The sequence below is a fragment of the Eulemur rufifrons genome, chromosome 14 (genome assembly GCF_041146395.1).
Source record: "Eulemur rufifrons isolate Redbay chromosome 14, OSU_ERuf_1, whole genome shotgun sequence".
Classification (NCBI taxonomy): Eukaryota; Metazoa; Chordata; class Mammalia; order Primates; family Lemuridae; genus Eulemur; species Eulemur rufifrons.
In genome coordinates this window covers 23177505-23200093 of record NC_090996.1, presented here as the reverse complement: position 1 = coordinate 23200093, position 22589 = coordinate 23177505, and the positions used below count along the sequence as shown (strand labels likewise).

The 22589-nt window shown below is 44.2% G+C and overlaps 1 protein-coding gene across 1 annotated transcript in view; it reads left to right on the top strand.

Moving 5' to 3' along the window:
- Nucleotides 1–22309, top strand: part of GPR139 (G protein-coupled receptor 139) — a 35785-nt gene extending 13476 nt beyond the window's left edge. Inside the window, exon 2 of the mRNA XM_069486818.1 lies at nucleotides 21375–22309. Coding sequence (XP_069342919.1) covers nucleotides 21375–22309 — 935 coding nt within the window. The remainder of the gene's footprint in view (nucleotides 1–21374) is intronic.
- Nucleotides 22310–22589: the final 280 nt, after the last annotated feature.

Here is a 22589-nt window from a genome sequence, read left to right as displayed (position 1 = left end):
AATGTACACAAAGTGCCTGGCACATAGTAGGTGCTTAACCAATAGAAAAGTTTCTTTTTTTTTTTAAAACTCTCAAGGATTTCCTATCATACCCCCACCTGGGCTACTTAGGCTGCACTATTTAGGATCAGCTTCCATATAACGAGGCTCTACTTTGTGCCAAGAATTACAGGGGATAACGACGAAGTGAAAGACAGAGATTAGCATGAAATGGTCCCTGCCCTTATAGAACTCACACTCTAGTTAGGTAGAAGGAAAATCGATAATCATAATAAAATGGGGCAAAGTTCTAAAATGGGGTGAGGCATTTAAATTCCTGTGAGGATTCCAGAAAGATGTATCTCTATGTCTGAGAACATTGACAAGGTCCTGAGTTAGACGATGAGCCCTTGATAGCAGGTGTGGAGTCTAAGTCAGCTCTTGACTCCAGTGTCTCCAGTGGGACTTGGCACACGGTAATGGGCTTGGTAAGTATTGGATGGATGGGTGGTTGGGTGGGTGGATGGATGGATGGATGGGTGGATGTTGGATGGATGGATGGGTGGATGGTGGGTGAATGAATGGATGGATGGATGGATGAGTGCCTTCTTAATCCCATCAATGTAATCTTCATACTAGCCTAAAGAATATTAAAATCAACAACTTGATCATAACTATCTTCATCATCATTATCATCATCACCACGAGCCTTTATTGAGTACTTACTCTGAGCCAAGCATTAGAACAAGCATTTGCTCCATATGGCGTCATTTAGTCTCTACAACAGCACCTGTGAGGTTGGTTCTTCTATCATACCCATTTGTCAGACGGGGAAACTGAGGCTCTGAAAAGCAAAGTGGCTTGCCCAAGATAATTCAGCTAGTGAGCAGCAGAGCTGAGATGTGACAAGCTTGCTCATAATTGCTTGTGATCTGAACTGGGCCTACTACAGACATTGGTATTCAGGGCACAGGACAAGATAAATGCTGTGTCTATCGACCTCTGTCTTGGTTCATCCTCCCAGCCTGGTTTTTGCAGGCGTTTTGAGGAACTATGTCTCCCTTCCTGACTGAGTACTCTCCTGGCCAAGTCCCCATTGCCCTCTCCCCAAGCAGATATTTTAATTACTTGAAATTATTTTTAAGCAAGGACAGGTAGGTGAATTCCCTCTCCACCCTACACCTAACCGACAAAATGGAAATTGAGTCACCTCTTTCTTAAAGTAGCATATTGTAATGAAACAATTCCCCTGAAAATATCTCTCCTCTTCCAGATCCTTCCAGGGTTTCTTTTATCAACCATAGGGACTCAATTTCAGTCAAATACTCAGAAGTCCAATTCCAGTTCACATAGTGAATGTTTATTGACCACCTATTATGTGCCGGACTCTGTTCCTAACACTTAAAAAGAGTCATCAGTAATAACCATTAATGTTAATACAGTGCTGACCGAAATACAAGAATTAAAATTTATAAAGACTTCATCCATTAAGAAACTGAAGCTCAAAGGAGGTAAGTAGCTTTCCCAAGATACTACTAATAGGCAGGGCTGAAAACTGAATCTGCATTCCTGGACCTCAGACCCAGGGCTCATCATTCTACTATGCATAGAAAGTTGTCCAAGGCATGAGTGACCTCCAAAGTGGAGGCACCCCTCCCTCTAAATCCTGCAAGGACTTTCCATGGTCCATTCCTTTGTGCATTGTGTGCTAGATACTGTGGTGCCACAAAGACAAATAAATCTGGGTTCCTACCCTCAGGGAGGTCTCAGTCTAGTTGGAAAGATGAAGAAGGAAACTAAATTACTGAGAAGATTGATATGTGATGCGCACAAAGGAAGCCCAGTGTACCATGGAACAAAGAACAAAGAGGAAGGTATCAACCCCAGTCTTGGGGGGAAGGGGGTGGGCAGTGCTGGGGGTGGCGTTATTGGGAAGGGCAGACTTCTTCTCCCTGCTGTCTGAAACTCACCTTCCTCCATGGTGAGACACGATATGCAACATGTGTGTGATCACACATCCATTTCTTCATCATACACGTCTCATCAGAACCATTGCTAAGAACCAGAGAAGAGAAAAGATGAGTGAACTTCGCCCTTGCTTTCAAAACATGCACTGTCCAATGAGTGAAAAAAGTAAATTGAAAAATTATTAGGTTGTGCAGTATGAAATTGTCAATATTTGACCACTTTTTACCTTTTAAAATGTCCATTATATGTGATTCAACCTATTACCATGTAGGGTAATGATTTGTTGTTTTGGAGAAAAGTTCAGGATGATATTGTAGCCCCAAACCAGTGGCCAAATACTGTGTCCATGCCTCTCCCCCACACATCGCCCAACATAGCAGGAGCCATGGCTGGACTTGGGATAGTAAGATTCCTGAAACCTTGAGGGTAGAAACTAAATTAACAGTCATTCACCATAATTATAACTAACATTATTGAGCACCTGCTACATGTGGGGCACTGTTTTAAGCACTTTACCTGAATGAACTAATTTAATCCTTCTAACCCTATGAAGTAAGTGCCATTATTGCCCCCATTCTATAGATGAGAAAACTGAGGCACATGGCAAGTTGTTAAGTGGCTCAGAGCCAGGCTTCAGACACAGGCACCGGGTGCTAGAGCCTGTGCTCCCATCTACTGGACTGCAGCAAGACGTAGAGATTTTAATAGCGCGTTCAAGCAGGACAGTTCTTTGGTTCCAAGATCACGCAAGAGGGTATTTTCATTAAAGCTCTAATTCTCCTCTTCTGAAATGGAGATACAAAGCTGAGACACCCACCTGGGGGGAACAGAACTGTGAGGACTGGCCATGTTGGAGACAGAGCTATAGCTCTACAAACCAGGTAGAAAACGTCTTCTTTGAGAGGGGGACGGAATTAATGATGAGGGTGGCATCTAATTCCCCCACCAGGAAGACTGAGTTCGAGCCCTATTTTTTAACACTGTAAAGAGCCAGAAATTGACCAAAAAGTCTCGTATGAGACTTTGGGCATGAGCAGAGCTACCTGGGGACACAAGTGACAAAGTGCAGCCCGAAGTTGGAAAGGAGGCCACTCTCCCCACCTCTGCTCAGTTGTAGCCTGCCTTGCAGGTGGGCAACTAGGATGTTGCAAATGGGAAGAATCTTCTCATTCCATTTTCTAACCAGCCATTGCTGATACATTTGGGCTTGGGCCCTCTTGACAACTCTCTTGCTGGCTCTAATAACCTTTCGGTTAATTCTCTTGGGTTTTCTAAACATATGATTATATTATCTGCAAAAAATAACAATAACAATTGTGCCTTCTCAAATAGCTACACCTCTTATTTTAGTTTCCTACCTTATGACTTTGGCTAACCTGCAAGTTTGGATTCTTTATTAGTATTTGGCATTAGTATTTGGTATTAGTTAAATTAGTTTTACCAATAGTATTTTATTAGAATGAGGAAAATGGGTTGAGTTTTTGAGCACAGACAGAATGGCTTCAGGAACACAGGAACCTAAGCAGAGCTAAGAAGTCCCTGCAGTCACTTGGGTGCAAAATGATGACATCTAGACTCAGATGCTGCATTAAACAAATATTTGTCGGGTGCCTCCTGTGTGCCTACTTGTTTAGTGGCCCTAAACAAGACAGACACATACTTGCCCTCCCAAAGTGCCCAGTGTCAGGATGACCAAGGAAAGAGACGAGATAATGCATCTAAGAGGTATTTTGATGAACAATTCACTAGATGTGGTCTTACAGGCAGGAAACAAAATGTTACTCCAGCTCTCAAAACCTGGCTGTATAATTGATAATGATCAGGAAATTGGCTGGATTTTTATTAGCATCTGAAATCTATTACAATATAGTCATTTGGAAAAAAAGGGAGATGAGAGCAATGATATTAGAATTCTTCACTTATGAATGCTTTTGACAACATGAATTCAAGAGAAATTAGCAGATATTTTAATTTTCTGCTGTGGCGCTCCTGATACCGATCAGGCTACCTCTGAAATATCTCATGATAATTAACATTTGCCTAACGTTTTTCCAGTTTGCAAAACAGCTTCACATGCATTATCTCCTTCGGTCCCCCACAGCAACCTTGGGAGTTTGCAAAGCAATTTCACTGAGGTTATTGCACTGGCTTTCTTGAATTGTCATCCCTCATTTCCCTGCGGTCCACACGCCGGCCAAGCCTGTCATTTTACAGTTCTGCAAACACAGCAATGCTTTCACACTCCCTTGATTTTGCACTTGTGGCTCCCCCTGCTAAAAAAGAAGACTATCCCTTCCTTGCTCAACCAAGGAGGGCCCTATTCATTCAGAGAAACTGTGGGCAGGTAGGGAAGGGCTTTTGTTTCCTGGGACAGCTAGGAAGGTCTGGGCACTGTGAAGTAGGGGACATCCAGTGATGGTGCCCATGTCATGGGTAGACCAGCAGGCTGGTGGGCACGAGTTCTGTCCTGCAGCTGATTGGGTGTTAGTGGAAACAATGATCCCTAAACCTTCTCCCCTCTTAAAAAAGTCTAGCAACTGACACTTTATAGTTGGACAGACGTAGCTTCAAATGCTGGCTCTTCAACTTACCAGCTGTGTAACCTTGGCAAGTCTCTAAATCTAATCTTAAATACCCTTCTCTATAGAAAGGGTCTAGTAATACCTACATTCGAAGTAAAGGGAGCAGCAATGACTATTAAGTATAAAATCCTTATCACAGTTTCTAGCTTATAATAAGAGATGGCTAAAGGAAGCTATTATTTTTATGATTAAGACCACTTCCCTCCTGGCAGAAAAAGGCGTCAAATCATTCATCATCATCATCATCACTGTTACTGCTGCTACTGCTACAATTTACATTTTCTCTTATTTCTAAAGGGCGGGGAGGGGGAACCCACCTACATTTCCTACTGAGGCTTTCCCTGTCCTGCCTTGGAAATGAAATTTCTGCTCAGAGGGAAAAGGAGGAACGAAGTCTGTTTTGTCACAGGCAAGATTACAGCAAAGGATGGGGACGTCAGTCTGTCATCACTGATGGCTGGACAAGCTGGTTCATTAGGGACAGAAAGAGTCATCTGAACAGAACGGATGGGCTAGTATTAGAGGACGAGGGAACTGCATTAGAGTCTGGAGAGAGTAGCTTGTTCAGGGAGCTTCAATTACAGCGGTTTCTTTCAGCTCACATAGGATGGGCAGGAGGAGCGAGTGAAATGGGATGGAGACCAGTGCAGAGGCCAAGATTCCAGTGGTTTCTACTATGCATCCCACTATCAGTCTCATTTTGCAGGTGAGGAAACAGAGGCACAGAGAAGTTCAGTAACTTTCCAAGGTCACACAGCAAGTATGTATCAGAGCTAGATCTGGCACCCACGCTCACTACCCCTGAGCCAAGAAGGTATTGCTTCTTTTTCTCTGTGACACTCAGGCATGTGTCCTGAAGCCGGAAAAGAAACAAACTTCTCCCAAGTCATGAGGAAACAAGCCGCTTTCACCCGCTGAACTCAGCTCAAGCAGGTTAGATGCTGCTTTCTCTATGCCACCTCCCAGGGTACAGAGGTGGGTTTTTAGAAGTTCCCAAACATAAAACCATTTCCATATAATTATGCATCCTTGACCTACCTGTCATTCAGCTGTGTGCTTGGGCTGCAGGTACATAAAACAATTTCTCCAACCACAGAAAATTGCTTCCCAAGGCCCTCGGGTAATTAGACATTGTCCTCTGGGCATGGCCTGTTCCCTGTCTGTCCACATCTCCCGGTACGGGAGCTGCCACTTCAACCCTGCATCTGCCGAGAGAATGCAGGTCCCATGGTGGAACAGAACGTCCACTAGGAAGGTGGCCTTGGGAAGCGAGCAGCTGGGCTGTGTGCAGCAGAGAATTTTCTAATGTTCTTGAACATCCGGATCCGGCAGAACCTCCCCTGTGCTAACCGAAGAGCGGGTGGGGGGTGGACCTTACGTGGGAGGATGTGACTTCTCAGCATTTCTGCTGTCTCTTGTCAACTTTCATAGACAAGGAAGTTCCAACACCAACCCATGTTTGAAAGCTTCACTGAGGTGTATAAAGGACCCTCTGTTCTCAGCCTCCACGTTGTCTCCCTTCAGGGATATCTGTGGTTTGGGACAAAACTAATTAAGCTTCTTACTTAGTAAAACCTTTAATGCTTAAAGCCCTTTGATGACCCTCCATGGCCTCAGGACAAATCCGACTCTAACAGGGCTGGGAAGCCGCTGGAATCATGTGCTGTGACTTCGCCTCTGCTGTCTCTGGGAAAGGGCGGGCAGACGAAATGAATGAGAGACCCGGTGGGACTTGCTGAGCTGGAAGGCAACCCCCGCCCCATGGAAACGTGAGCCCAGCGCGGCCTTCCCTTCTGACCTTCCAAAGAAGCTCAAATCTTGGACTGGACACAAAATACTCCAATTTATGAAAATGACAACCAACTCAAAGGTGCATCTGTCACCCAGAATCCATCCCGCAAGCCGCCAGTCTGTGACTTCCTTTCTAAGCCAAACTTGCAGCTGCTCAGTCAGCCATCTTGCCTCCTGTCAGCGCTGTGCTTCCCAGTCGCTTGGCTGGCTCCTATGCCTCCACATCCCTGCACAGATGCCACTGCCTCCAAGAAGCCTACCATGATTTTCTAGAGTAAATTTGTTACCCCTCTAATCTCCCATAGCATGCCATCTTCTGCCATTGTGGAGTTTCTGTCTGGGTATCTACCTGGCTTCTCTGCCAGGCTAGAAGCTCCAGGAGGACAGAAATCAGTTCCAATGTACTGTGGTATCTGCAGCCTGTAGCAAGGTGCCTGAACAGAGTAAGGACTCAATATTTGTGATGGTAGGAAGAGGACAGAGGCCGGCCTGTGTGTTTTGGTGAAAAATCAAAATCTTCCTTACCCCAGAGTTTCTTGGGCTGGGTTGGTAAACAACCAAAATAGCATTGATTGGACACTCGCTCTGTGCCAGGTTCTCCTCTAAGCACCTTTTTTCTGTTAACTCATTTAATTTCCACCAGAACTGTTATGAGACAGGTATTATTATCCCCACTTTACAGATGAAGAACATTAAGGCACAGAGTGTTTCAGAAGCTTAACTGGGAATCGGCAAAATTCCACCCCATGAGGTCTGGTTTCAGAACCGGTGCTCTTGACCTCCCCACTTTTCAACAAGGGAAAAGCGTTCCAAGAGGAAAACTGCCTGTCGCACTCGACAGGGATAGGAATTGTATTTCTGAGCATCTACTACATGCCAGGCACGATACTGACGCTTTTGCACATGTTAAGTTACTCGGTCTTCCTAACAAGTCCTGTGAGATGTCCCCATTGCACTGATGAGAAAATTAAATATCATGCTCAAATAAGCAAGTGGAGAATTTGAACTCAGGTCCATCAGCCATCATAGAAGGTAACAGAAAGGAATTCCCAAGAGGCTACCTAGGGACACTGGATGTCAAGAGAAGGAAGCAGAGGGAAGGGGTCAGATCAGTGATGCTTATAATGGAATACCATGAAAGTGACAGGAAGCAGATGAATGTTCCACAGAGAGAGCCTTGGGGAATCCATCCATCCATCCATCCATCCGTCCGTCTGTCATTATTTTATTCCAAAACGTTGATGGAGTGCATACTCTCTGACAGCCTGTATAAGCCCTCAAGGTTCGGAGCAAAGATACACAGTCCCTCCCAGTAAACAGGTGATAAAGATCTTAAAGGAGATCATCACAGAAATATGTTAAATACTCTAGCCAATGAATGAGGTGCTTAACTCAGTGAGTTGAGATCAGGGAAGGCTTCAAAAATAAAGTCTGCTAGGCAAAGGGTCGTAGGTGGGGAAGGCATTCCAGGCAGAAGGCATAACCCATGCAGTGCCACAGAGGTAAAGAGTGTTGCACATTCAGGCAACAGCTCCTAAAGTGAAGTTCATGGTGCCCTTGCATGGGTTGCAGAAGGGAGTTGATGGCGTGGGAGGTACCTTGTTGGCCGTGCAAGGACTTTGATTTGGGGCCTATAAAGTAGAAATCTCAAAGCAGCAACTCATGGGCCACACTGTGTATGTGTGTGTGTGTCTGTGTGTGTGTTGCTTGCAAGCCTCTCCTGAAACATCAAAAGACCTGACCACAGTTGGTGGCTGTTCTCTCATGGGAAACTACCCAGTGGAGCTAAACAGTGGCTGCCCTCCTGAAATAGGGCATGAGCTGACCTGTTCACTAGAGCAGCGGTCCCCATGCTTTTTGGCACTGGGGACCGTTTTCACGGAAGACAATTTTTCCATGACGGGGGGAGGGGGGATGGTTTTGGGATGATTCAAGCGCATTATATTTATTGTGCATTTTATTTTTATTACATTGTAACATATATGAAATAATTATGCAACTCACCATAGGTTGGGGACCCCTGCATTAGTGGCCCCCACACCACATGTCCACTCCATGCATTTATATTTCTTGCCTGGTCCCATTTGAGTTTGCAAGCCCTAGCATAGGGCCATTGAAGGGAGCAGGGAGTTTAAAATGACTCCTTGTGCTGCCTTCAGATGATTTCTTTACCAAGTTCTGAGCACCTTGAGCCAAGCAATGGGTCTTGTACTTTGGGAGCCCGACCCAGGCTCTGGCAAGTGGTCAGGCATCACTAAATTTACGTTGAACTGAATTTGATCCACTTGGAAGATTCTGGCACAAAACTTCTTCTCAGGGAGCTAATGGTCCCAAAAACATATCTCGCACACTGAACACCAAATTAATGTCCAATTATTCTTGATGACATCACCTGACTTATCTTCTGCAGTGAACCTTATGTAATCGTCCAGTGCGTTTGAAACCTTTAACCAGCCCTTCCACATGTCTGCAAGGCTGTGTTAATCTATACTCCTGGTTATTCATTCATTCATTCAACAGATATATATTGAGCACTTACTGTATGCCAGAAACTGTATAAGAGCTTGGCAATATATTAATAGCAATCAGCAAAGCAGGCACCCTCTCTGTCTTTCTGGACTTTTAACATGTCTAATATTAATGATGGTGAAAGGTATATGATATGCATGGTACTAGGCACTGCTCTGAGCACTTTCCCTGTATTAATTCATTTAATCCTCATAAAAGGCTCTGCTAAGTGTTATTTCATCATCCTTTTCATAGATGAGCAAAGTAAGGGCACAGAGAGGTCAAGTAAATTGCCGATGGTCACACAGCTAGAAAGCAGTAGAAGCAGGTTTGCACCCCAGCAACCTTGCTCTGGAACCTGTCCTGTGCCACTTGTCTTTCTGAGATGGTGCTGTGAGCCACTGAAGTGCCTTCTAAGGTATCTGCTGCAATGGGCATGTAGAGGAACTATCTATGCTCTGGAAACTTCGTATATACTAGTTCATTATTTTTTCTGCTGTCGCATGTTATGGCTATTTCTTCTTTTAAATTGGAGACACTAGATAATGACGTACTAGGAAGCAGCTGGGGATGTGAAGTCAACAGCTGATGGCTGCAATTTATATACAGCCTTAGCCACAGGACATGCAGTGCAGCTGTCTCTAGGAAGAGGACCCTGAGAAGAGAAGCCTTAAGGCTAGAAAGACAGCTTGGGGTATTGGCTGAAGTCTTTTTTTTTTTTTTCATTTGTTTATTATGTTCCTATTTCTTTTTTATTTTATGTAGAGACAGAGAGTCTCACTATGTTGCCCAGGCTGGTCTCAAACTCCTGGCCTCAATGGATCCTCCCATCTCAGTCCCCCAAAGTGCTGGGATTACAGGGGTGAGCCACTGCGCTTGGCCACTGTTTCCTGACTGTGTCACTCACAGTCATGCCTCCCTGGATCCTAGAGTGCTGTTCTGATCTCTTCCATCATGCTCCTCTGAAGCCTCCCTGGCCGTAAACTCAGAACTCATTGCTGCTTCCTCTCCATGTGCCCAAGAAAATGCCTGGGCCTCATGGGTCACGCTTGCTGCTTGCTCATGTAGCCTCTTTCCCTCTCTGCCTCTCTTGTTGGAGGGGGAAATATGTCATCTTTCACCAGCAGCCTCAGTACGGAAAATGGCACATAGTACATGCTCATTGGAATGAAAGAAGTCCCAGAGGGAAATATGACTTACCCAAGGCCGCAGAGCTAGTAGGTGACAGAGCAGAATTCTACTGGGTCAGAATGGAATGTAAGCTCCATGTGGACATAGACCCCTTGTGTATTTGTGCATAGCTGCATCCCTGTGTCTGGAGTAGTGCCTAATGCATGGCGGGCAGCTCAGTAAATGTTTGCTGAATGAATAAGTGAACGCCAACCTCATTCAATTGTTCCTTTGTCCTTGCCCGTGTGGAAGAACAAGGCAGGGTAACAGAAAATGATGGCTTTATGTTGGCTGTATTTTGTATGCACAATTGATAAGCTATTTGCCCACAGCTAAAAATACCTACCCCTGGCAGCCACTGGGAGAAGCAGATGGATGATGCTTGGCGCAAGATGTTTAATCAAACAGCGACAACCCGAGCGGAGCCTCAATTAGCCTCTGACACCCCAGTGAACTCCAGATGAAGAGCACAGAAGCCTCTGATTTCCTGTTGGTCCTCTGGCACCCAGTGACCGTCACCCTAGGTCCACAAAACAGCAGAAACAAATGAGCATCCTCTGCCCAGGGCAGTCACCAGCTGGAAGTCAGTGGAAGAGCAAGATTGGCAGAAACTGAGCATGTGGGACAGATCAACGGAGAATTAGTCAGTGGAGAGCATCATTCACTATTGAAAGGGGCAATGGAGAACTCAGTCATATGGCCTGGACTTCAGGAAAGTGTTTAGGGCCAGAAGCAGCAGCTAGTGCCTATAATCCCAGCACTTTGGGAGGTCAAGGCAGGAGGATCGCTTGAGCCCAGGAGTTCGAGACCAGCCTGGGCAACATAGCAAGACCCCATCTCTACAAAAATATACAAAAGTTAGCTAAATGTGGTGGCACGTGCCTGTAGTCCCAGCTACTCAGGAGGCTGAGGCAGGAGGAGCACTTGTGACCAGGAGTTTGAGGCTGCAATGAGCTATGATGACACCAGTGCACTTCAGCCTAGGTGACAGAGGGAGACACTGCTCCAAAAAGAGAGAGAGAGAGAGAGAGAGAGAGAGAAAGTGATTAGATCCTCAGATCTCTTTACCTCCACTTATTCCCAGGGGTTGGGAATGGCAGGTATTCTTGAAGGCCATATGACTCCTCTGAAAGAAATTCTTTCCTCAACTTCCCTCACTCCACATACATGCACTGCTGATATACACTGTTAAAAAAAATAAGTAATAAAAAAACAAAAGAATTAGCCCATTTCTCTTTAATAGTTCTCCAAGCTGCATACGGAAGCCTCTGGACAAGCAAGAGCACAGAATGGGCTCAGGAGTCTAATAATAAATTGTTTTTGAATCCTGGGTCTCACACACACCTGCTGTCTCATCTGGGCAGGTCGCTTAATCCCACCAAGCCTGAGTGGTCTCATCTTTAAAATGGGGATATTAATGGTATCTCTCTGATGACGTCATATGAGGATTAAATTTAGTGCAGGTGAGACCTCTAGCAAGGGAGCCACACACAGTACGTGTTCAATAAAGGGATCTGTTATTGTTAAATTCCCAGCCTCCCTCAGCACTCATATAGCAGGTGTCAGAGAATGGGGAAGCTGCCAGAGGCATCTAACGCCATTGCACACCGCCTTAGTCAACTTCCTGGCCCTTCCGAGCCTCAGTCTTTCCCCTCTATTATAAGAAGATGAGAACTTTATTAGTAAGAAATACTGTTTAATAGCAGATATTATAATATTAGGTTATATATTATATTACAGATATGCTGTAGCCTTCATGTATATGAAGAAGTGGACTCAGTGCCTGATAGATAGCGCTCAGTAACTGTTAGCTGCTCTGAGGGAGTGGTGGGACCTCTTCTCATACCTCTTTAACTTTGCACATGCTGGTCCCCATCCCTGGAGAGCCCTCCCTTGCCTTTGCCTTATCTGCCTCTTAAACTCCCACTCACCCTCCCTATATGTGAGTTATCATTATTGCTATTATTATTATTGCTTACTATGAACTGGCCCATTTTACAGATATGGGAACTGAGGCCCTGAGAAAGCAAGGGGTTTGTCCAGTCCAACACTGAGGCATCTCCTGATGAAACTGGGAAGCCTCAGGACGCTTTTATTAATGGAGCCTGAGAAATGAGTAAGGGGTCTTGTCTAGAGCCAATTCTCGTGTCCTCGAGAAAGGTACCAGAAGCCTGTGCCTAGATTTGCAGGTGCTTCTTCCCCCTCATCGGGCGTTTGCCTGGTTCAACTTATCATCTTAGCCGAACGGACCATCAGATTTGTACTGAATGACTGTGACCACTTACTGAGCACTTTCCCAGGACCAGGCTCTGTGCTAAGAGCTTTAGGGGCACGATCCTCTCTAATCCTCACAGCATCCTTTGAACCAGGCACCATCGTTACTTCATTTTACTGCTGAGGAATCTGAAGCTCGCTGTGCTTATACAACTTGCCCGAGAGTGCCAGCTAGGAAAGTGCAGATCCGGGAGGCTAACCCAGATCTGCCAGGCTCCAAAATGCAACTGTCTCGTTTTAAGTACCCTGTGCTTTCTGTTAACTCTTGTGCTCAGTGTTTGCTGGAAAGCCACCTGCACGTCCAAGAATTGTTCAAGTAAAGCCCTGCCCCCGTCTGTCTTTGTGACAAACTCCCAGAACTGAGAAAACACAGCTGGATCCATCACTTGGCACGGAACTTGACCCAGGATGACACCACTGAGTGCTTTCAAGATGCTTGTTTGACTTCTCAGCTGTTCCTTCTTGGGCAGGTGGCTTGCCCTCTCTGAATGTCAGTTTCCTCATTGTAAAATGGAGATCAGAAGCCTGCATTCCACCTACACTGTCATCTCCTTATAGATTTTTTTTAAATCAACTCACTTTTTAAATAAGCTGAACTTATTTTGTAAGCAAGCACTTATCATTACCCCACATGGAAAAATAACATTCCTGTAATACCTTTTAAAATAAATGCATAACTTTTAAAGTAAAAATGTTCATTGAATCACATAAAATCATCTCATCTATTCAAGGCCACCCAGCACATAGTAAGTGCTCAATATAGAGTAGTCATAAGAAAACCAACTTTGCTACTGAGAAGTATGGTTTGGAAACTTTTGGGTCTGCTGGATGTGGTTACATGATAAAGACCTAGCAGTTGTCATAATTACTCAACAAAGCTTCCACTGGCCATAAAGACAGATCCAATTCTGTTGTCAAGAGAAGGTCAATTGATTGGCAAGGCTGAGTCCAGCCCTGCAGCCTGGATGCTGAGTCACTGTTCCCTTGCCCTGAGTCAGCCTGCCCTGGGATGGCAGCCATGTTAGCTCTTGCTGCCTACTCAGCTATCTACTTGCTAAGTCTCAACTATTCTAGTCTACACTGGAAACCACTGCTTTGTTAATTTCTGAGAAAAGCCAGAGAAGCTGCACCACAGATCGAGGGCCCAAGACGTAGAGGACAAATCCACAACATTTGTTCTACCTGGGCAGACATCCCCAATCCATCACAGCACCACCAACCCCAGGCATGGTTTTAGAACATTTTCCAACATGGCGCCCAGATGGCCACTACCAAGAGACTGAAGATGAAATGTTCTTGCCATCCCTACCCCAGACTGTGCTCTCACCTTTGGAGTGAGATCCATAAAGGGAGATACATAGAAAGGGAAACTACTAACCCTAGCTTTGAAAGGAATTCACTCAAGTGCTCAAAAGTGGTTAAGAAAGAAAGAAAGGAAGGAAGGGAGGGAGAAAAAGAAAGGTCTCCACAAGAAAATAATAGAGAAGAGCATCGTAGTGAACCCACAAAGAAAATCAAGGAGCAATCAAAACAGGAGCTAAAATTTTAGTTTTAAAACCAAAAGTCTTTCAGAGGATGTGAGAGCCAGCTGAGTCATCATGCAGGAATGGCTGGGAAGGGTTTAGTTTCACAGGTAAAGACCAAGGTTCTTCTCCATGGAGCAGAGAAACAAAGTTGCAGGCAGGGATCAGATACAGCTGCAACTAGAGGGCTCAGGTTGGAGGCAATGAGGAATGTCCTTGTGGGTTGACAGGGTTATTAGTGCCTGGAATGAGGGGTGGAGAGAAACTGGAATCTTCTCTGGAATTCTCCGAGACCTTGGACTCTCTGGCACGCGTATCTTTGCATCTAGCACAGGGTCTGGCCTCTAGTAAATGCTCAGTGATTGTCTGCTGCACTGAATTGGCTGAGTGAAAAAAAAAGTAACAATGGCTGATTTGTGTGTGTGTGTGTGTGTGTGTGTGTGTGTGTGATTACTATGTGCCAGGGACTGTGTTAAGTACTGTGCCCGTATGATTTCATATATCCTCAGAACAACCTATGAGGGTACTATTTATTCTGATGCCCACTTCACAGATGTAGGACCTGAGGCTCACAGACATTAGGTCACTTACTCAACATCACGCGGCTGGTAGATGGTTCTCCTGAGATTTGAGCCCAGGCTGGCTGTCTCCAGAGAGTGTACTCTTAACCACTACACTCCCAATTAAGATAGGTTCTCATGTACCTATCAGATATTTTGGGTGCAATTCAGTCTGCAAAGAGTGAAAAGTCCACACGGCCCTTCAGAGCCCTTCGGGGGACCTGGAAGCCATCTCCCTGCCCTGGGATTGTCTTTCCCACAGGGAAATGAGGGGGTCTCACTTCCTAACCACCACCTCACCAGTCCATAATCAGTTTTGTGCCTCTCATAACCAACTATAGATAGAAAGCTCCACATTCCAGGTTTCTGTCTTGAGGCAAGTGGAACCATGGGAAACAAAGATGGCCCCTGGCCAGGGGCACTGCCTGAGACTGGAGACACATGACGGGACAGCTGCCCCGGGGACTCTTTCCCTGCTCCTCGAGGGGCCCACTCAGGGCAGAACCTCTATAGGGTCTGCAGCACCATTCACAGAGGCCAAAAGGACTGAACACCAAGTCTTGTGAGCGTCATCTTTTTATCAATATTTCTTCTTCTTCCACCCGAAGACCCAGAGTGGAACAGGAAACAGTAAGGGAGGTGACAGCCTCCCGAAGCAGTGCCCCATCCCACAGTGGTTTCCACCCCTCAGCTGATCTAAACGAGGGCGTTGCTGACTTCTTACTTAGGAGGTTTAGAAATTGCTCTTCCTAAAAATCCATCCTTGGGGCACCTCCAAGAAGCGGGTAAAATAACAAGTGCTGCAATTTTTCACAAGGCCAGGGGTCTGCATGACATGAGGGCTGACTCTTCTAATGCAAAAGATGGCAACTCTGGAGGGGAGGGACGCATGAGAATTACAGGCCACGGTGACTGAAGGGGCAAATAGCTCTCTTTTTAGAAATTCACAGGACGTAATCTAGGATGTGTAGAAACAGGATTTGTAAAAGGTTACCCCAGGAATCTAATCAGCCCAGATAAGCAATTCTCTCTGCTCTTAAGACCTGGAGCCTTAAGACTTAAGCAATCAGGGCATGGAGACCACATAAATGCATGAATACCAGGAGGCATGGTTCATTGGGGGATGTCTATAAGGCTAGCTACCACAGTAACTCCGGAAGATGGGATTTTGACAGATTTTCCCTTTCTAGGGACAAAAAGCTTGGTTTAATGTCCTTCCAGCGGTATGACTTCAGACAGGTTACTTAACCTCTCTGAACCTCCATGCTTTCAAATCATAATACTCACATCACAGGGTAGTTGTGAAAATTAAATGAGATATTGTGTGTAAGATGCTTAGAAGTGCTCTGGGCGTAGTGAATGCTCAATAAAAGTCAGCTGATTCTATTATTATCATACATTGATATAATGTTTACTTTTTTACAAGTGTGTGTTGCTTTTGTAATTGAAAAATTAATTTTCAAAGACAAGAAAAAGGAAATGTAGCAGAACTGAGAGATATAAACTGAGAATTCTCAGTCCAACTGCTGTTTCCAAGGAACCTGCCAGAGTCCCTTAGTCATCACAGACCCAGAAAATACCTCTAGAAGACCTTGGCCGTTTCTGTCTGGGCCAGCAGACAAGTCAGTGGTGTGGCCTGACAACCCAACGTGTGTCGTTCTTTCAGCCACTCCCAAATCCTCTCCAGTTTGAGCACAATAAGCTACAAAATACAGGAAATGAATTCCCCCAAGAATATAACCAAGAAGCTTTGCAATCACAAAACATGGGCTTTATATTACCCAGGAGCTTAACCCTGTCCAACAACACCATTGACAGAAAGGATTTGCTCTTTACACGTGTTTACATTTTGATCAGGAAGTTCTTTGCACTTGCCTGGATGGGATTGGTTGGGTTTCCTCAACAACAGGGTCCTTGGGTCAGTTAGAAAGAAAAGCTAAGAAATGGAATTTCAGGCAGTGATGACTTGGGTTTCTTCGTCTACTCGCCCCTTATAAATAAAACAGATCCTGTCAACACCACTCTTTCTCTTTGGGGAAAATGTGCCATGTGGAAATGAAAGGGTTTTTTGATATGGGGAGTTATAGCAAATGTCAAGCCTTAAGAGTTGAAGACTCTACCTTCTCATTTCTTTTTCAGAAAATCAATACACAGGCATCGTTCCTTTCCCCTTTGGGTCTGCCCCCCCAGCTCACATCTCTCTCTCTCTCTCTCTCTCTCTCTCTTACCCCAAGGATATCCTAACTGTTCTTGATGTTGCCTTGGGGAAAAATCTACCTGTAAAAACAGAATGGGAAACTCAGTATCTGCGGGTTAGTTTCTCAAGAGAGGCAATTACTAGAAACTTAAGGAAATGTCAAATATGAATACCTAGCAATTTCGTTGGGAGTTGATGACTTGCCTGACTTAAAGCATTAAGTAGATGGGGCTGGAATATTTTTAAAAGAGTTTGAATATGGAAAATTTTTTAGCACCACACTTCAAACAGGGTTCAGCTGGGGAGGAAGAAACAGTGGCAAACAGTCACTCTCTGCAGAATATATGTAGCAGTTTTTCGGGGGAGACCCTACCATTTATGCATTCCTGCCTTCTTCAGGAGCAGGGACATGAGAGGGAATGTGGGCATTGTTGAATGGATAGAAAAAAAAGAGGTTCTGAGAAACAATGGCACTTTTCTAAGTCAGGCGCAACCTAGGGAACAGGAATCACTTTCCTCCTGCTGGGAACCCTTTCTTATGACCAAACATAAAGCAGAATCTGACATGCCATAAAGTCAGACAGAGCTGGGGTCACCTTCCGGCTCCTTCACTAGCTCAGTTTGTGACTTTGAGCAAATTACCTAAAAATCCAAGCCTCAGTTTCCTTATCTGTAAAATGGGAAACTGTTCCCATGTCTTTGTGTTCCATGAACATACCAAGCTCATTCTCACCCCACGGCCTTTGCACTTGTCATCCCCACCACCTAGAATCATTTTCCCACAGATCTTTTCATGGCAGATCCCATTCCTTTATCCTTGGTTGAACCCAAATGTCACTTTTCAATCTAAAAATAAATGTATCCCTGATACATTTGTCTCATCCCATGGTTTCATTCTTCATAGTATCACATCTGAAATTCTCCTGTGCATTTTTGAGTGTTTATTTGTTGTCTGTCTTCTGCACTATACTATACACCCCATGGCAAAAGGGAACTTATCTATTTTGTTAATGTCTGTATTTCCAGTGCTTCCTACAGTGCCCAGTTAATATTTGTTGAATGAATGGACTCTCCGTCAACAGCTAACCTCCATAGAACACTTATCACATGCCAGGCACTGTTCTAACCACTTTATGAAAATTATCGCACCTAATTCTCAGAACAACTCTAGGAGGCAGATAGTCCTTAATTTTGTTTTATAAATAAGGAAACTGAGGCACAGAGAAATCGAATAAACTTGCCCAAAGTCAAAGTGCCAATAAGTGGTAGAGCCAAGAGTGAACCACAGGCATCCCAGCCCCAAACCCCAAACTCTTAGGCAAAGGGCTCTCGTACCCTTTGCTCAACGGGAGAGCTTCAGACCTGAATTTGCAACTTGAGTTCCATGAAGCTCTGACAATATATTAAGTCAGAGGGGCAGGGATTGGAAGCCAAGCCTTTGCTCTAGACCCTACTCCAAAGCCTTTGCCCTTTGTTTTACATCTTTTCTCCAGCAGCTGTTGTATCACTGCGTGTGTTCTCATTCATGTCATTAATACTTAGAGACTTATATGATGTTTCTACACTCTCTTTGAGCAGAGACTTTGAATGCAACATCAATTTGTATCCACCTTGGGCCCATGCACAAATCTTTGCCCACAAAATATAGATGCTAAATATTTTTCAAAAGGATTTCTGGATGAATAAAACATTTTGAAATGCTTTCAACAGAACACAGCAATGATGTTTAATAAAAGAGAGCCATAAAATGCAAAAATGCTTATGAAGCCAGAAGAAATCAATATGTGCTCTTTGTCTTAATAAACCCAACTCTTCATACTTCCCCCACCTCAGGGCCTTTGCACATGCTAGTTCCTTCACGTGAAAAACACTTTCTCCTTCCAACCTCTCTGCCTATTTACCTCCTATTTGATCCCTCAGCAAGGCTTTTTCTGATTCTTACTCCCAAATATTCCTTCATAACACTTACTATAGCTTACAGTTATGGATTTGCTTCTGTGGTCCTTCAGTTGATGTTTTTCTTGCCTAATAGAATCTAAGCTCCAGGCAGGATGAATAGACCACGTCGTTTTTGTTCACCATCCTCTCCCAGGGCAAAGCTCAGAGTAGGTACACTCAAAAACATTGTTGAATGCATAAATAAACTTTTGAAATATCGTGTTTACAAATATAAAGAACTTTTGCTTTAATGGGTCTCTTTTCTTAAGTAGCGACTTAAACTAGGAAATACCATTTTTCTCTACACTGTATACAGTGTAACCTACACACATGGTTCCCTCACCCCACTTGGAGTAGGTACCAATATCGCAGACTAGTTTAGAGCGTGGACGTTGCTCCTAAGCTTGAATCCTGGCTACTCAATATAATCAATACCTTAACTCTCCACCATTTCAAAAATGTTATTTCAAAGTGCTTTGGACAAGAGCAAGAACAGCACAGACTTTAAAAACAACAACAAATTAACAGTATCAAGTACTAAGAGGATATGGAGAAAATAGAATTCTAATATTCTGCTGTTGGGAGTATAAATTAGTAAAATCACTTTACAGAGCAATTCAGCAATATCTGCTAAAGATGAATATGCACATACTCTAAAGCATAATAAATACACTTCTATGTACGTACTACCCCAGAGAAACTCTCATGTATAAGTACTTCTTATGGAGAGTTATATCAAGATATTAACTACAGTGGTTCACAACAGCAAAATCCTGGAACCAATTTAAATGTATGTCCATCTTTAATATAATAAATTATATATAATTTACATACATAATAATGAATAAGTTCATTGCAGTAAGTTCACACAATGGAATGCTACAGTCACTAAAATGAGTGAACCAGATCTACATGCAGAAACAGAAATAGGTCTTAAAACCAAAAAGTTGAATGACAAAAGCAGCATATAGAATGCCGATTGGTTCAATATAAAAGAAAAGCAAGAATCCGGACTCAGTGGCATCAACCTGTAGTCCCAGCCACTCGGGAGGCTGAGGTGGGAGGGTTGCTTGAGCCCAGGAGTTAGAGACTGCAGTGAGCTATGATCACACCTATGAATCGCCACTGCACTCCAGCTTGGGCAACATGGTGAGAACTTGTCTCAAAACAGGAAAAAAAAAAAAAAAAGGAAAGAAACAAAGACAGAGTATGCAGACATGGCCCTGAACACTGCACACCACCTACAGCATGGCAGTCGCCGCTAGGGAGAAAAAGGAAAGAGGGAAAAGAATGGGAATTGAACTATTTCAGAGGGGACCTCAACTATATCTATAGTGTCATTTCTTTTTTTAAAAAAGGGCTGAAGCAAATATGGCAAAATGTTAAAATTTGTTTAATCTGAGTGATGAGTACACCAGGATGTGTGGGTGTGTTTATTATAAGACATTTTTCCATGTGAACTATTGTATAATATTTTAAATAGCTACCCAGAAAAGAGGAGAGAGAAAGAGAGGGAAACAGAAGGGGGAGGGGAGGAGAGGGGGAAGAGAGAGGGAGAGGCGGAGAGAGAGAGAGCTGTCTGTATTCTAGCTCTGCCACTGGGCCTCAGACAAGGGACATAAGCTCTCTGAGACTCCTGTTTGCAAAATAGCATTAACTGTTCAAATTGCAGGTTGATAGTGAGAATGAATGAGAGTAAATGTGTGGAATGACTTCCAGATGTTATCCATTGGAATATCATTTTGGAGTGAGTTGCTAATGACTTTCTAAATATGCCTAATTCAGAGAGACATTTATTTTTAAAACTTATCAGCAAATTATGTGGCTATATTTTCAAATGAAATTTTGACCCCAAGAAAAATAATACTTTGCCACTGTTTGTGCAGAAATGATATACATACATATTATATAGACTTATATAAGGATAAATTTATTATTAACTATGATTTCCCTGAGGGAGGAGAACTTGGATAGTTGGAGAACAACAGTGGAAGGGAAATGTACTTTTTCCTGCTCTTATTTTCAATTATGTACCATGTGTGCAGATTACCTATTCCAAAAATAAATATAATTTTTTTGAGATAGAGTCTTGCTCTGCTACCCAGGCTAGAGTGCAGTGGCATCATCACAGCTCCCTACAACCTCAAACTCCTGGGCTCAAGCAATTCTCCTGCCTCAGCCTCCTAAGTAGCTGGGACTACAGGTGCCTGCCACCATGCCTGGCTAATTGTTCTATTTCTTTTGTAGAGATGGGGTCTCACTATGTTGCTCAGGTTGATCTCAAACTACTGACCCCAAGCAGTCCTCCTGCCTCAGCCTCCCAAAGTGCTAGGATTACAGGCCCCACCTATTTTTAAATTAATCTGAAGGTCATAATCTTCTCCACTCTTTCCATTCTAAATCCACTTAAAAAGGAAAGGTTCTAAAATCCAAGTTCTCAAAAGGTTCTTAAGTCTAGTCTCCTACCTGAACACACATAGTGAGAAGAGCCATCTCAGTCCTATATTCTCTAGGCAGTTGGACAAAAGAAAATCCTGTGACATTTGAGATCAAGGTGTGGTTACTATCACCATGAATTACTAACTGTGAGGCTCTAAGCTAGTTCCTTAAGCTCTCAGAGCCCCAGTTTCATTTCTAAAGTGAGGACAACTCTCATGGTTGTGTGAGAAACAAATAAACTAGACCACAATAAGCATAACTTTAAAATAGTACCCACATGTTTGTATGAGATGCTATTCGTAATGCAGAGGTTGTCTCTCAAAAGCATGGTTCAATCCTTCTGACTTCCATGGGAGTGCCCAATAAACACATGCGCAGGGCTTCTATGGTAACCAAAGAAGTCATCTTGGCTTGAAAGTTAAGTAAGATTCTCTTCTCTCCACAGCAAATATCTTGACAGTGATCATCCTCTCTCAGCTGGTGGCCAGAAGGCAGAAGTCCTCCTACAACTATCTCTTGGCACTTGCTGCTGCTGATATCTTGGTCCTCTTCTTCATCGTGTTTGTGGACTTCCTATTGGAAGACTTCATCTTGAACATGCAGATGCCTCCGGTCCCTGATAAGATCATAGAAGTGCTAGAATTCTCATCCATCCACACCTCTATTTGGATCACAGTTCCATTAACCATTGACAGGTATATCGCCGTCTGCCACCCGCTCAAATATCACATGGTGTCCTACCCAGCCCGTACCAGGAAAGTCATCGTAAGCGTCTATGTCACCTGCTTCCTGACCAGCATCCCCTACTACTGGTGGCCGAACATCTGGACTGAAGACTATGTCAGCACCTCCATGCACCACGTCCTCATCTGGATTCACTGCTTCACTGTGTACCTGGTGCCCTGCTCCATCTTCTTCATCTTGAACTCAATCATCGTGTACAAGCTCAGGAGGAAGAGCAATTTTCGCCTCCGTGGCTACTCCACGGGGAAGACCACGGCCATCCTGTTTGCCATTACCTCCATCTTTGCCACGCTCTGGGCCCCCCGCATCATCATGATTCTCTACCACCTCTATGGGGCACCTATCCAGAACCGCTGGCTGGTGCACATCATGTCCGACATTGCCAACATGCTGGCCCTTCTGAACACAGCCATCAACTTCTTCCTCTACTGCTTCATCAGCAAGCGGTTCCGCACCATGGCAGCCGCCACGCTCAAGGCCTTCTTCAAGTGCCAGAAGCAGCCTGTACAGTTCTACACCAACCATAACTTTTCCATAACAAGCAGCCCCTGGATCTCGCCGGCAAACTCACACTGTATCAAGATGCTGGTGTACCAGTATGACAAAAATGGAAAACCTATAAAAGTATCCCCGTGACCCCATAGGTTTGGCACCTAGTGCTTCTGTCAAATCCATTTCCAGATGGGAGGGCGTCCCGTCCCATGGCTGAACAGCTCTCCTTCAGAGCGATACCCTGATTTGCTGTCTCCATAGACTGGCAACTCTCAGGCTGGTAGATGAGGAAAGATGGAAGAGAAGAAAGGAAAGCATGAATCTTGTTTTTACTTGTGCATTTATTTTTACAAAGTCACGTTGACAACAAAAGTTCCTACCAGTTTGAAGATGCCATTGGAGGTTGTATCATCATCCTGTGACC